Here is a 14,794-nt window from a genome sequence, read left to right as displayed (position 1 = left end):
TCTCATGAGGCAGTCCATCTTCCCAGTCTCCAGACATGCCGACTGTGAGCGTCAAGCGGGACTTGCTTTTCGAAGCGCTGGGGAGGAGTTACAGTAAGTGCGAGGAAAAGGGAGAGGGGCGGGCCGGGGCCCCAGGAGGGGGAAGGGGCCTGGGTAACGGCTTGGGCGGTTCAGGGGCTTGCCTGGCCCTCGATCAGGCAGGGGGCGCAGGTGGGAGTGCCAGGGCAGCTGCCCTGTCTGCTTACACCTGAGCAGGCTCTCCTGAGGAGGCTCTCCCTACACCTGCCTCCTCAGGTGTAAGGAGAGGCTGAGGAAGCCACAGGTGTAAGGAGAGCCTCTAGATCAGACCCCCTCCCCAAGGCCAGGGCAGCAGCCCTGGTACCCCCACCTGTGCAGCCCCCTGCCTGAGCAAGGACCAGGCGAGTCCCTGGACCATCCAAGCTGCCTACCAGGCCCCTTTTCTTTCCCTCAGTCCTTCCCCCTCCTGGGGACCTGGGCGACCCAAACACCCTCGATGCAGCAGACTCACCACTATCAGAGAGTGCAAAGGTGTGTCTGGCTGCTCAGAAGCAAGCTCTGTGAATTCAGTGGGGCACGCTCTCCCTCTCCCTCTCAGCAAAGCACGCATTGTCTCACAGAATCCCAAAAAGGAGTAATATTGGGTTTACAATGCAGTGGTTCTTAAACTTTTTAGCACTGGAACCTATTTTTTAAAATGGTAATCTGTTGGGACCCAGTGGAAGTGATGTCATGGCTGGAAGTGGCATCATCAATTTAGGCATCAAACCCAAATTGAGATCAGCCAAAGGTCCCATTATATAGTTCACTTATGCTGTTATTCTGCACAGCTTGGAATTCAAATATTCTAGCTCAGAAGTCAAAGCAGAATGCAGACTTGAATCCTTCTTCAGTGCTTCCCTCTTTCCAGCATCCCATCTAAGGGCAAAGCACCATGCGTCTCTTCCACCGGAAGCCTGCCCTGCCCAGCTGCTCTGTGCTCAGCTTTTTTCAGCTTTGCATTTTCAAAGGTTGCTGAGCTAGCTGCTATGCAATGCACCTGGCACAATGGTTTTCAACTGTTTTAGCACTGGGACCCACACTTTAGAATGACAATCTGTTGGGACCCACTGGAAGTTATGTCATTAACCTGGAAGTGATGTCATGGCTGGAAGTAACATCATGAAGCACAAAAAATTTTTGACACCCCCATATGACCAAATCAAATAAAGTAAATTGAAAGTTTACAATAAGTATAAGTTTAAAAATTTATTTTAAAAACCCTCCTAACCCTCCCATGTATTTGCTGATCTGTTTTTTAAAATTTCCAAAACATCCCAAAGGCTGCAGTCCTTACACAGGAATAAGCTTATACATAGTAACCTGTGAAAAGTACAGGTCTATAACCTTTCCCCAGATGCAGTCACATACCATGGTAGCATCAAGTGTAATAGATTAAAAATAAAATGCACATGGAAATGAATGGGGACCCACCTGAAATTGTCTTGTGACCCATCTCGTGGCTCCCAACCCACAGTTCAAGAAACACTATAATAATAATATAATGAATTCAATTTGTTCATTTTCTGAGAATTTTTAACTCAAGTAGCCAGAAGATGAGTGTGGTGGGCTGATCAGGAAGGGTTGGGATGAGTGTTAAATTGTGTGTGCTCCAGTAAGCTGCCTTTAGGTATTGGATCAGAGTGGAATTGGAGAATGAGTGGTCTTATTTTGTGAAAAAGTGAAAGAGATGAATCCTTTGAAAAGGGCTTTACCTGCTTTGGCTGCTTTAGATTTCAAATGGCATTTGTTTTAATTCCTGCTTCACAAGATGCTGGACTCTTGTATGTATGTAGTTAAGTTCTTCTAGTGCAGAAGAACTTAACTAGCCAATTGTAAATTTCAAACAGTGGCAAGGCTGTGCTTTATTATTTATGACTTTAAAAAAATTTTTAGGCCCCAATCCTAACCAACTTTCCAGTACTGGCATAGTGGTGCCAGTGGGGCATGTGCTGCATCCTGCAGTTGGATGGCACTCACAGAGGCCTCCTCAAAGTAAGGAAATGTTTGTTCCCTTACCTCAGAGCTGCATTGCCCTTATGTTGGTGCTGGAAAGTGAGTTAGGATTGTGCCCTCAGTTGCTTAAATTCTTTGGAAGCTCTGCATTGCCTTGCTCTTGTGCAGTAGCTTAATCTTCCCTTTTGAAAGCGATCTTCCTGATCACAATCCCTGTTGCTGTTTAAGCTATGCAGGCAGGATAACGTACCATTGAATTTGAAAGGGATTTGGGGGGTGTGTGGAGGGGTGTGTGGATAATGTTGAAAAAGCAAATATGAGTGAGATCAAGCTGCAGCAAATACCCTTCTTCCCTTTTTCTCAGAAATGTCACATCTTTGCTATTATTGCTCTTTAAAATATGACATATAATTTAAATGAGAATTGAGATATTTAATGTGCTAGAACAAGAAGCAGTAGAACTGACAATTGAGAATCTTAGCAAAATTGGGGCATTTTCTATAACTTCCTAGGCACTTCTGTCAATACTTAACAGTAACATTTCATTAAATGCCATAATTTGGTCAGTTACTTAAAAAAATAAAAGGCTTAACCTATTAGTAAATACTATTATTATTTAATAAATAACATTATTAAATATTAAAAAACCAGTATTAAAAAATACTGTTAATTAACCATTTTTACTTGTAAATTTAACATATGGTAAAACTAATCTGGCATTTTTCTTCCCCAGCGGATGAAGAATTTGATGAACTCTGCTTTGAGTTTGGTTTAGAACTTGATGAAATTGTAAGTAATTATTTTGAAAATATCTGCTTGTAGAGCCACTTACGTTGTGATCTGTGTGGTCCAGCTGCTGTCCTGAATATGCTTAGTTTTGCAAAGTGGTTATAATGAAGGCTGATAGCATATTTATTCTGGATATTCTTTTCCAATTTCTCAATGCCCTTTCAGCTTCCTAGGCAATCTGTATCATCTTCTCCAGGAACTTATCTTTTAATGAGTCTGTATCCTTTCCCTTTTAACCAGCTTTATTCAGGCAGGGGAGGGCTGATTTGACAGCAGGGTTCTCTTCCCATGAAGCTTTAAAAAGTCATTTAGGGCCCACCCCTATCCAACTTTCTAGTGCTGATGCCGCCCCAAGCTAAGGGAGCAAATGTTCCCTGACCTTGAGGAGGCTTCTGTGTTTGTTGCTCCCCCCCCCAGGATGCAGCGCAAGTCCCATTGTCAAGGCTGCATCAGCACTAGAAAGTTGGATAGGATTGGGCCTTTAGTTTGTTTTCTACTCTGCCTTCAACAGTCTAAGGCATGGGTGCCCAAACCCCAGCCCTGGGGCCACTCGCGGCCCTCGAGGATTCCCAGTCCGGCCCTCAGGGAGCCCCCAGTCTCCAGTGAGCCTCTGGCCCTCCAGAGACTTGCTGGAGCCCACTCTGGCCTGATGCAACTGCTCTCAGCGTGATGGCCAACTGTTCAACCTCTTGCATGAGCTGTGGGATGAGGGCTCCCTCCAGTGCTTGCTGTTTCACATCTGTGATGCTGCAGCAGCAAAGGAAAGGCTGGCTTTGCTTTGTGCAAGGCCTTTTGTAGGCCTTGAGCTATTGCAAGATCTTCATTCATTCATATAAGTTTCATCTCTAGTATATTCATTTATGTAAATTTATTCAATTAGAAGTGTAATTTAATTCTCTTTCCCTCCCCCGCCCCCAACACAGTGTCAGAGAGCTGATGTGGCCTTCCTGCCAAAAAGTTTGGATACGCCTGGTCTAAGGCTTAAAAATACAAGGAGAAACTGATTTATCTTAAGTGCATGTTGGAAGGGTAGCAGTGTACTCAATCAGAAACTGAATAAGAACCCGATGCAAGAGAGTTTGTATTCAAGAACACTAAGTAATTTATTTTGAACATTATGACTATTAAGGTTCAACCACTGTGCTCCAAATTCCCATAGCACAACTGTGGATCTTTCAACACCAGTTGAAAATTGCTGATGTAATGGCAGCAAACAGTGACTTCCATCTTTACAAATATACTGGTATCAGGGCCATAGAGATGGCCAAGGACATTTTGGATGCTTAATGGCCCAGACTAATATAAATACATTACTAATTTTCAGAACTTAAGTTTAAACTACCTATGTGCTCTTGCTAGGGACCTGCTTGCTTGCATATGAAAGAATATTAAGCACATTCATTTCCTTTCCCTATTCATGTGTGCTTTTTTTGAAGTGCATTCTTTTTGGTAGTATTTCCAGTAAAGAATATTTTTTTGTTTCAGACTTCTGAGAAGGACATAATAAGCAAAGAGCAAGGCAATGAAAAAGGAGAGGGTGCATCTGATATCATTCTCTATAAAATAGATGTTCCTGCTAACAGATATGATCTCCTTTGTTTGGAAGGGCTTGTCAGAGGACTTCAGATCTTTAAAGGGAGGTAATGTGGCATTTCAGGATGTTATTTTTAAATTGTTCCTAATTTATATTAGTCAGTGGCTTGCTACTGGGCCATCAGACAAAATTGTTCCATTTGTTTAACCCTAAATAGCATTTGTGTAACTTGACAGCGGGAAGGGGATTCAGGCAATATGTCATTTGTTTAACCCTAAATAGCATTTGTGTAACTAGACAGCGGGAAGGGGATTCAGGCAATATGTCATTCTTCAGCTGTGTTTTGTAAGCGTGTAGTAGTGGTCCTTCAGCCTTCAACTGAAACTTCAATTCTTAAATTTAGAATAAGGGCTCCACGATACAAAAGGATCATGCCACCAAATGGTGAAATTCAAAGGCTTAACATTACTGATGAGGTAAGTAAACTGTGAACTAAACCTAGGGTGGTACCTAACTCAGTAATGGGTGATTGTCATAATAGTTGAGTTGACTTTTGATAGAGGCATAACTAGAGTTAACATGAGTGGTGTTGTTGCACCTGACATACATTCAGTATTTGTTTTGATTTCATTGTAACCAGTTATACTGTTCCTATAGATTTAGTCATATTTACGCTAGTGAGAGAGAGATGGCACCTCAAGTCTGTGAGCTGAATGTAGTCTCTTGGTTTTTTAAAACCGAAAGTACCTAGTGTTAGCAGTAACACGTTTTTGACTATTCCAGCCATCTGCAAGACCGTGATTGTAAAATAATGATACCTGTGTCTTTTTCTGAAATGAGCTTCTGTCTCTTAACTGTAGATATATTTGCAAATATACACTTATATTAGCATTAATATTTTACTACAAGAGATGCTCAACACTTGACAGCCATTTCCAAACAGTTCACTTGAGAGCCTCATGCTAGAATTTACCAAAAATCATATTGTAGAATTGAGGCACTATAACGTAGTTCTGAGTGGGAAAGACCAAGCAGATCTTATGCAAATGATGTTAATTGTGTGTGTGATATTAAAAAGTATTCAAACTATCAAAAGCCTTCTTCACCCTAGATTTCCTTATTTGTCTCTCTGTATTGGAATTGCTTACTAATGATTTATGTTTACTTTAAACATAAATCATTGGTAAGCAATTACAATACAGAGAGATTTATGATTTATGTTTACTTTAAACATAAATCATTGGTAAGCAATTACAATACAGAGAGACAAATAAGGAAATTTTAACTTTAACCAGGACTGTTCAATATCGGTATGTTTTAGTGACTAGGGTTCAAAGAGCTGCTTAAGATTAGACAAAAAACTGTGGTAGCCCAGTAAATGTTTTTACTTTTGTCCTTAAATAACAAACTCCCCTGCCCCTTGCCATAGTATAAGCTGATTTTGTATCTCTCCTCAGTTTAAAAAAACAATTTGTCATATGGCATGGGAAGCTGCTTTTTTCATAAAGTTTAGAAGTTTCTTTGGGGGGGGGTGGGTTTCAGAACTAGTTCCACTAGTTCTCTGGCTTCTAGGCACTTTTTCCATCCCTCAAGTAGTATTTTTTTTTTTAATTGGGGGAGAGAGGGCAGGAGAAGGAGAAATGTTTGTGTGTGGTTTCTGAAATTAAAACATTCTGTGCCTCAATGTTAGGATAGAAATATTTTTTCCCAAATTCTTTATTGCCTGTAATCGCACTCTTGCACATTGCAGACTTCCCAAGTTCGTCCTTATGCTGTAGCTGCCGTTCTTCGTAACATAACTTTTATCAAGGACCGCTATGATAGCTTCATTGATCTCCAGGAAAAATTGCATCAAAACATATGCAGGTTAGTTAAATAATTTATGCTGTTGAGAACTGTGGGGTTATTTTTTTAAATAATGAAATATCTTGTATATACAGTGAAAGTTGTGTTGTCCAACACTTGTTGATTCAGAAAGTTCTATTAACTAGAAATTGGCTTATTTAGGCATGTTATATTTCACTCACCTGTTACCTGGCAGCACCAAGCAGCAATTCCAAGTGGCTGCAAGGGTTTAGAATACCCATGAGAATACCCATGTCCCACTCTGAGTGTCTGTGAGTGTGGGGCATTGAGTGGTGATGAGTAACCTTGTATGGTGGTGTTACAGTGACTATTTGGGGGAGAAGAGGGTGATAGCCATTAGGTATACTTTTGTAATATCTGAAAGATTATCATATCCGGGAACTCTCTGATTCCAGAAATGCTAGATATTGCAACTTTAATGTACTGTGTTCTTACATATCGATGAAATTTGTAGTTATTAAGGGAAATGGTGATAAGCAATATACTGGCATTTGTTTTCTTTGGTATTTAGATTTTTAGTCATAAAAGAATAATTTTGTGTATAGTTGTAACTGTGGAGGCTTTTTAGATTATACTACTTTTTGCATAGCCTCATTTGATAAATGTGGTGTTGTGTAAAATTTTGCCTCCCATTTAACATAACCAGGACATGAAATGAAATTAACAATATTTCTGTTAAGATTTTGTGTCTGCAAGCTAATGGGACTTTCAAGAATGTCTAGAAACTCTGTTACTACTTATTGTTTGTTTCCCTTTTAGGAAAAGATCATTAGTAGCAATTGGTACCCATGATCTAGACACAGTGTCTGGTCCATTTACCTATACAGCTAAAGCACCACTTGAAATCAAATTCAAGCCCTTGAATCAGGACAAGGAGTACAATGCTGCTGAACTAATGGATCTATACAGGGTAAGTTTCTTCAAATCTATAAGGTATATTTATTTTAAAAAGTGTTTGCAGTAAACTTGCGTAACTAAGGGCACAATCCTGACAGTGTGCCGTAAGGCATGTTTGTGCCTCCTCGAAAGTAAGCCGTGTCGGCGCACAGAGGTGTGCCAACACACAGAGGCTGAATCCAGCCTCCGTGGCGGCTTCCTCTGCGTGTCTTGCGTCAGCCCAGCTGGGCCGACACAAGGCTCTGGAGTAGGCGGGGGGAAGGCGTTCCTGGGCAGGGAGAGGGCGGGTAGTGGGCGGCCCTGGGGCCAGGGGGTGAGGAGCGGAAGGCAGGGTAAGAGATCCACGTTATGCCAGATCCCAGCCCCCGTTCTTGGGCTTCAAGCAGCTTCGTTCTCCTTGGAGTTTGTCACTTCAGGTGGTGGCACAAATCCGAGGAGACCCATAGGGGCAAGGGCGCCTTACCCAGAGTTAAGGGGAAAAGTTTCCCCTTGCCTTTGGCTGAGCCACCTTGGGCCCCTAACCTGCGCTGGATACAGCGCAAGCCTCTTGGCTTGCTTGTTCCAGCACAGTGTAGGATTGCACCCTAAGCTTAAGTACATGTGCATAAAACAGTTACATTTTCCCCCAGTTTGACTTTGCCCCTTGTATCGGTTTTTTTATTATGAGCCTTTAGCAGTAGGGGGAACTGTATAAAGTACCATGTACTCAGATAATAGTAAATAAAAATCTAGAGAATTGGCCAGTTAGGCACAGAGAACTAATGGGACTTTGCTTCTTAATCCTGAGACTCACCATGTCTCTAGATAAATACTTAAAAGAATTCTTAAAAACTAGTTATTTACAGACACACACACCTAGAAACTCCCAGATGTCTTGTTGATGTCTGAATATGGCCTGTATGTAGGTTTTTTTTTCTAGTCAGTCTGTTCTAGCATCTGAAATATTAAAAGTTTGAGGATCAAAACACATCTCTTACAGGCATAAGCATGAAGCTTTGTTTGTTGGGTACTCCTGGTGGTGCCCAAAGGAGCAGCAGAACCAAAATGGCTGCCGCTATGTCCTTTGAAGCTGGGGCAGCTGCTGGAGTCTCCTCAGGATAAGAGAATGTTTGCTCTCTTACCCCGGTGGAACGCAGCCAGCGGCAATGGGTTGTCTTGAAGCTGTGCCAGCTATTTAGCTGGTGCAGAACCTTCCTGGCCGGGTAGGAGGCATACAGTTCAGTGGCAGACTCTGTTGCCATCCCTGCTCTCCTCCTGCGCCCGATCCTCCCTCTGGCCCACTCTCCTCTGCCCAGTCCTGCCCCTCACCGCCTCTCCCTGCCCTCCCCTGTCCCTAAAAGCATCACTGTTGGCCAGTGGGAGGACTTGCTTCCAGAGCTGCTCTAGAGTTGTCTTCTTAGTACTGAGGCCCAGCACCAGCCCAGTGGGCTTACCACCTGCACAGGAGTGCCTTACAGCACTTTTGCAATGGTGGTTGCTGGGGCAGCAATATGGCTGCTGGCATTGCCCCAGCATAGGATCAGGCCCTAAGTGAGCTCAAATCTATTGCTTCTGTAATTATAGGATAATACCTTGGAGTAACTTATGATGGAAGTTGTTTGAGAAATAATTTTATGCTTCATTCATTGTAGACGGATAGCCATCTTAGACATTATTTGCACATTATTGAAGATGAACCACTTTACCCTGTTATCTACGATAGCAACGGTGTTGTTCTTTCAATGCCACCAATAATTAATGGTAAGATCATTTTCTACTTCTGTGTTAATTCGCTGCCACCCATGAGTGACATTCATTTTCTGTTATGCACTTGTAGCAATTAACACCGTTATCCTACTATAGGATATCCTATATCCTACTATCCTACTATTAATGTTGTGAGAACATTAATGTGAAAATATTAGCTTTCTGCCCAGTATCTTGCATATTTATCTACTGTTTTCAGAATCCAGAGAACTGTGAACTTAGCAAGTGTCCCTTCTTCCCAGCAGCAGTTCAGTATGTTGTCCTTGAAACTGAAGGGAAAATTCACAAATACCCTTTTCTCACAAATATCCTGTGAAGAGTTGTAGACAGGGAGGAACAAGAACAAGACTTTGACCACGCAGTATTACACCCACCTGAGAGGGCTCCTTGAATGCTGACCCAGATGCTTGGAATTTGTCTATTATGATAAATTGTTCACTGTAAATGCTGTTTTAGCAGTATGGAAAAATAGGATTTACAAGCATATCTATATGTATATTTCTTTTTTTAAGGTGAATACTTGTGACTCAAAGCAACTTTAAATGTTTGTTCCTGTCTTTTTAGGAGACCATACAAAAATAAGTCTTAATACGAAAAATGTATTCGTTGAATGTACAGCCACAGATCTTACTAAGGTAAATAAAGATAAAAAACACAGATAAAACTAAGTATAATTGGAATTTTCAAAGTGGACTGGAAATAATGTACCATTTCTGAAGTGGATTTTACCTGCTGGGTTATATTACTGTGCAGAAACCCATTCTCTACAAAAGTAGATGTGAGAGTTCAGTTAAAAAGATATTTACAAAGTGAGCCTATTTCTAAAAGTACTAGACCAATGGATAAAGTTGTCATTGGCCTGCAATGGTTGGCTGAAATATCTAAGAGATTGTGGGTGCAATCCTAACCCCTTATGTCAGTGCTGGAAAGCTGGAAAGCACTGACATAAGGGCAATGCAGCTCTGAGGTAAGGGAACAAACATCCCCTTACTTTGAGGAGGCCTCTGTGAGTGACACCCAACTGCAGGATGCAGCACATGTCCCATTGGTACCACTATGAAAGTGCTGGAAAGCACTGACATAATGGGTTAGGATTGTGCCCTAAATGTAGTTCAGACATCCCTATGGGACATGACCATGCATCTGGTAGGAGATATCAGTTGGCTTCAACCAGCGGATCTGAGTTATTTTTCTTTCTTTTGCCCTCCTACTGATTCTGGAGAAGCTGTTAATTATAAGCCTAAAACACTGGTCCAAGTAGAGTATCTTATTGTGAAAAATGTTGATATAACTTTGAATTGTGTAATGTACTTCTCAGGCTAATATAATATCAAACTAATAACATAATATCAGTATGTTTTTATTTCAGGCAAAAATTGTCCTTGACATCCTTGTTGCAATGTTCAGCGAGTACTGTCAGAAGCCATTCACGTTAGTATAGCTCTCTTTCAGTTGTAAATATATGCATACCTCTTGTATCCTGTACTTTACAAACACTTTGGTTGTTTTTCCTCCCTCAGTGTTGAAGCGGTAGAAGTAACTTATCCTAATGGGAAAAGCTACATCTTCCCAGTGAGTATTATAGAAGCAACAAAATTATAGCTAATAAGGGTATCTATAAGCTCAAAATTCTTGAATATTCTTTGAAAGTCCACACTTTTAATGGAGTTGTAACTAGTCTTCTGCTTCCATGTCCTGTAGGGTATTCTGGGTACAGTTCTCCATCTCTTACCTTGTAATCCACAGTGTTCGTTGAATATTGTTCCAACAGTTTTTCCATAGCTGTGTCACTTAGCACTATCAGACATTTGTTTTCTCAGAACACAGAGCATAGAGTCATTGTATGACTCTAGTTTCTAAGAGTACGGAAGAGAATTATAGAAGGAATGCCAATATTTAGTCAGACCACAGTTCCTTTTTCTGACCAATGGCATCCAATCAGTGTGCTGTAGTGTGTCATTCTGTCCCTTCTTTCTTTCCAGGCCAAATTAAAGGGACACAGAAGGAGTAACAGAGAGGGGTATTGCAACAGTACACACATGCTTGAAAGGTGGATGGAGTGAAGGCGTAGTCTAGTGGGAGTGCCATGGCAGGGTAGAACAGATGGATGCGACTTAGTTAGATCACTGAAGATTGGGGCATTTGGTAAAAAAAAAACCCTCCAAATTTAAAGTCTCCAGTGGAATTTACAACTTCTAGGACTCCTAGCCCTGGTTATTGTTCAAACTGTGCAGATCTAAGCCTTGGAACAAAATGGCAATGCAGCTGTTCTGCAGTCCACCTGAGGTTGGGTTGCGCTTTATTTCTGGATCCCACTTGTTGAAGATCTCTGATATATAACATAAGTGTTTTTATTGTGTTAGATTACCACAACTTGATTAAAACATAGCCAAGAGTGGTCAAAATCCAAAGCCTTATGAATGGGGTTAGAATGTGTTTTCTGGGCAAAGGATGTGGTGTGTGTGGTGCTAGTAGTGGCTGTGTGTGTGTGGTGATCTTCTAGTAGTGGTCCCTTTTGCTTTATCAGATGCTGTTTTGGAGAGCTTTGGGACTTCTGGGAGAGTGTAGAGGGTTGCTATTGAAGGCATGAGCTGAAAAGCCAAAAATGTGCAGTGTTTTGGATCCTGCCTGTATCCTTGGGGAAGAAACATCTTTGACTTGCAAAAAAGCTTTCCAAAGAAGCTAAGCTTAATTACCTCTTAAATGCCTGCAAGAGAGTAATGAAGCTGCTTCTAATAATAGCAGCACATTCCACTACATCCATGTGATGCAGCCACACAGGTGAACTTCTGTACTCTTAGTTCTCACATAAAACCTAGGACAGGGTGTGGTGTGTTCGCTGCACATTTGGTGGTGCGTGGACTGATATCTAGTATGTCTCTCTTTCCAAGGTACTTGGAGCTCAGGTACTGTATATGATTGTGTAGTGTGGAATTGCTAGAACTCTCAGTTGTGCTGTAATAGGCCCGATGTGCTCTTTTTTCAGTCATTGCCAAAAGCATCCTTGCTTAGAGTTTCCATCACCAAGGTGATGATTAAATGGTGAGAGAAGATTACGTCAATCAAAGAACAATCATGGGATCTATTGTTATAGGATGTTTGAGGATCACTAAACCAAGGAATTTACAACGGCTTTGTTTCAGGCAGAAGGCACCTTTCGAAGGCTTAGCTAGAAGGCTTAGCTAGAATCGTAAAGGATGTTCAGGCTCAAAGGCAGAGTATGTCTGATTGCCACCTGCTGGGTTTGAACAACTGGGAAAATAATTATGTCTTATTATGTAAGGAAGTGCTGGGGCTGTTTGAGAGAGAACTGACTTCTTTATTGTTAAGAGCTTTCTTCCTCCTTTGCAGGAACTGGCTTACCGTCGGGAAAAGATAAAACCTGATATAATGAATAAGAAAATAGGAATTTGGTATGTTAAATCTTGGCTCTTTTCATGAGGCGTGCACGCAGTATGTGACTGATAGAAACTGCGTTGTTTGTGTTGCTGTGTTAGACTTCTAGCATCCAGTTTGAATAGGCTAGATGTGTCCTAAAGCCTAGAGATGATTTACCAAATATGATACTTTTGACAGAAAAACAACAAGCTTGGCTGTGAGTCACTATATAAATAAATTTTTTGAATAAATTTTCAGTGAAATGCAGGCTAAGTCACACGTGTTTGTGTACATGAAGTGTACTAATTGTCTTTGTGTGTGGTGCTGCAGGCTAGAATATTAATGCGATAATGTGAATATCAGTATGATAATTCTGTGAACCTCTACAGTGCCAGCTCCTTCCGCTGAATATATGTTGCACCCACTGTTACGTATTGGCTTTCTTCTGTTTGATTATGTTCTATTTGAATATGGTAGTTCCAAAGTTGTATTTAATGCTGTTGCCTGGAATGACGTCAGGGGCCAGCCAGGTATTTTTTGTTGTTGTTGGGCACTGGCTGAGTTCCCACACCCATCCAAGAGCCCATCTAGTTGGGCCTCCCTCTGAACACTGAGTACCAGTTGCAGTGGTAGCACTCAGTGCACCATTAGGGGGTGTGTGTCGTGGGAGCTCAGTACAGCATCTTGGCGCTGACACTGGCTATTGCATTGAAATATTTAACTATCTTGGCCGGAGAGTTAACAGCACTGCAATCAAGAAATTCTTGCTGTGCTCTGCTGCTTAGCATAAAGGCCTGTCATTTGTCATACAGATGTGGGTGCACATGATCTCATTATGCCCTTAAGGCCAGATATACTACTGGGACCTAGTAGTATATAGTCTGAGCAAACACATGATGCAGCTACCTTGCTGAAGATCAGCAGATCTTGGCTTGGTCACTGCCTGGATGGCTGACTGCCTAAGAACCCGTTTATGATGCCTTGAGTTCCATCACGGAAGAAAGGATATAGATGGCAACAAATATTGGCTTTTAAAAATCTCTCCTATAGGGAACACAGCAACAGTTTGCTCTTTTTCATTATTTGAACGGACTGGGCAACAGCAACATGAGCTGCGGAGAATCTTCAAGTATTGTACCTTACTGTTAAGATGCTAGGAGAATTAATGTATAGTACTGATGATGGTCATTAGATAAAGTATTTTCCTTTGAGTTAGAGCTGACATTCAGGATTGTTAGACTTGATCTCCTTTTTTCAGGGGAACTGCGATGCTTCTAAGTCAGGGTTGTCCAAACCCTGGCCCAGGGGCTGGATCCGGGGTTTGGACGAACCCGTCAGCCCAGTGAGCACCATTCTGCCGGGTCTCTGTGTGTACTCCTTCTCATTTGGGGGACAGGGACACTCTGGGCAGTTGCGTCTGCCTGGACGTCCTGTTGTGCAGCTTCTGGGACAATGGGCAACAGACGTGACTGCCCAGAGCGTTCCTGTCTCCCAAATAAGGAAGACTGCACACAGAGACCCAGTAGAATGGTAAACTGCAGTCCAAATGGGGACTGCATTTTCATTGCACAGCAGTGGCGAGTTTGGCCACCACTGTTCTATGGGCGCAATCCTATCCAATTTTCCAGCACCGGTGTAGTCGCAATGCAGCCCCAAGGTAAGGGAACAAATGTTCCCATACTTTAAGGGGGCCTCTGTGACTGCTGCCCCATCACAAGATGCAGTGCATGACTCATTGGCCTATTTGCATCGGCGCTGGAAAATTGGATAGGATTGGGCCCTTAGTCATTAGTTGCTATGTTAATTTGTCTTTTTTGGCTTAGCATTAGTTGCTAAGTGTATTTTTTGTCTCCATGCATGGTCCTTTATTTAGTGTTGTGTAGTACAACTACTGTTATGCTGTTGAGCATCCTCTGCTGCTACTGTTGCCTCTAGGCTGCTGGGGACTTCAAGGTCTCTAGCTAGGCCCTTGGAGGTTCTTACCTAGTGCCCAACCTGACTTACCCCTAATGCTGTTTATGACACCAAGTGTCATGAAGGTTAGTATTGTTGTACACCTGGAGACAAGTTTTTTTTGTTTTGTTCTGGTTCAATTTGTGAATAAGCCTTAGCTATTTTGGAAATACTGTACTTGAGTAATGACCCATTTGAAGGTGGAAGTCACTATGGCAATAAAAGGCAATGGCTACAGAATGAAACCATGTGCAATTTATTTTTAATGACTTTTGCTTTTGTTTTAGTGAGACTCCATCAAGCCTTGCAAAGTTGCTCACCAGAATGTGTTTGAAGTCTCACGTCATAGGGAATGGGAACAATATAGAAGTTGAAATTCCTCCTACCAGAGCTGACATTATCCATGCATGTGATATCATAGAAGACGCAGCAATAGCGTATGGCTATAACAACATTCAGATGACTATTCCGAAAACATACACCATAGCTAATCAAGTAAGATTACACCCTTTAGTAAACAGTCTGTATTGTCAGTTAAATGGCTAGAAGTATGCCAGAGGGCTTCTTGGAGGAAAATTGTACTGAAGGATTGAAACAATCTTCTGTCATGTCTTGTTG

At 41.8% G+C, this 14,794-nt stretch overlaps 1 protein-coding gene across 1 annotated transcript in view; it reads left to right on the top strand.

The window, feature by feature from the left end:
* The window catches only part of FARSB (phenylalanyl-tRNA synthetase subunit beta), a 43,269-nt gene continuing 28,475 nt past the window's right edge, over positions 1–14,794 (top strand). The window contains exons 1-12 of the mRNA XM_066620521.1: positions 1–93; positions 2,747–2,802; positions 4,288–4,442; positions 4,740–4,812; positions 6,087–6,202; positions 6,962–7,112; positions 8,731–8,839; positions 9,410–9,480; positions 10,215–10,276; positions 10,366–10,417; positions 12,197–12,258; positions 14,464–14,671. Coding sequence (XP_066476618.1) covers positions 36–93; positions 2,747–2,802; positions 4,288–4,442; positions 4,740–4,812; positions 6,087–6,202; positions 6,962–7,112; positions 8,731–8,839; positions 9,410–9,480; positions 10,215–10,276; positions 10,366–10,417; positions 12,197–12,258; positions 14,464–14,671 — 1,173 coding nt within the window. The 5' untranslated portion in view covers positions 1–35. The remainder of the gene's footprint in view (positions 94–2,746; positions 2,803–4,287; positions 4,443–4,739; positions 4,813–6,086; positions 6,203–6,961; positions 7,113–8,730; positions 8,840–9,409; positions 9,481–10,214; positions 10,277–10,365; positions 10,418–12,196; positions 12,259–14,463; positions 14,672–14,794) is intronic.

The sequence above is a fragment of the Tiliqua scincoides genome, chromosome 3 (genome assembly GCF_035046505.1).
Source record: "Tiliqua scincoides isolate rTilSci1 chromosome 3, rTilSci1.hap2, whole genome shotgun sequence".
Taxonomy (NCBI): domain Eukaryota; kingdom Metazoa; phylum Chordata; class Lepidosauria; order Squamata; family Scincidae; genus Tiliqua; species Tiliqua scincoides.
This window is presented reverse-complemented; position numbering and strand designations above follow the sequence as displayed.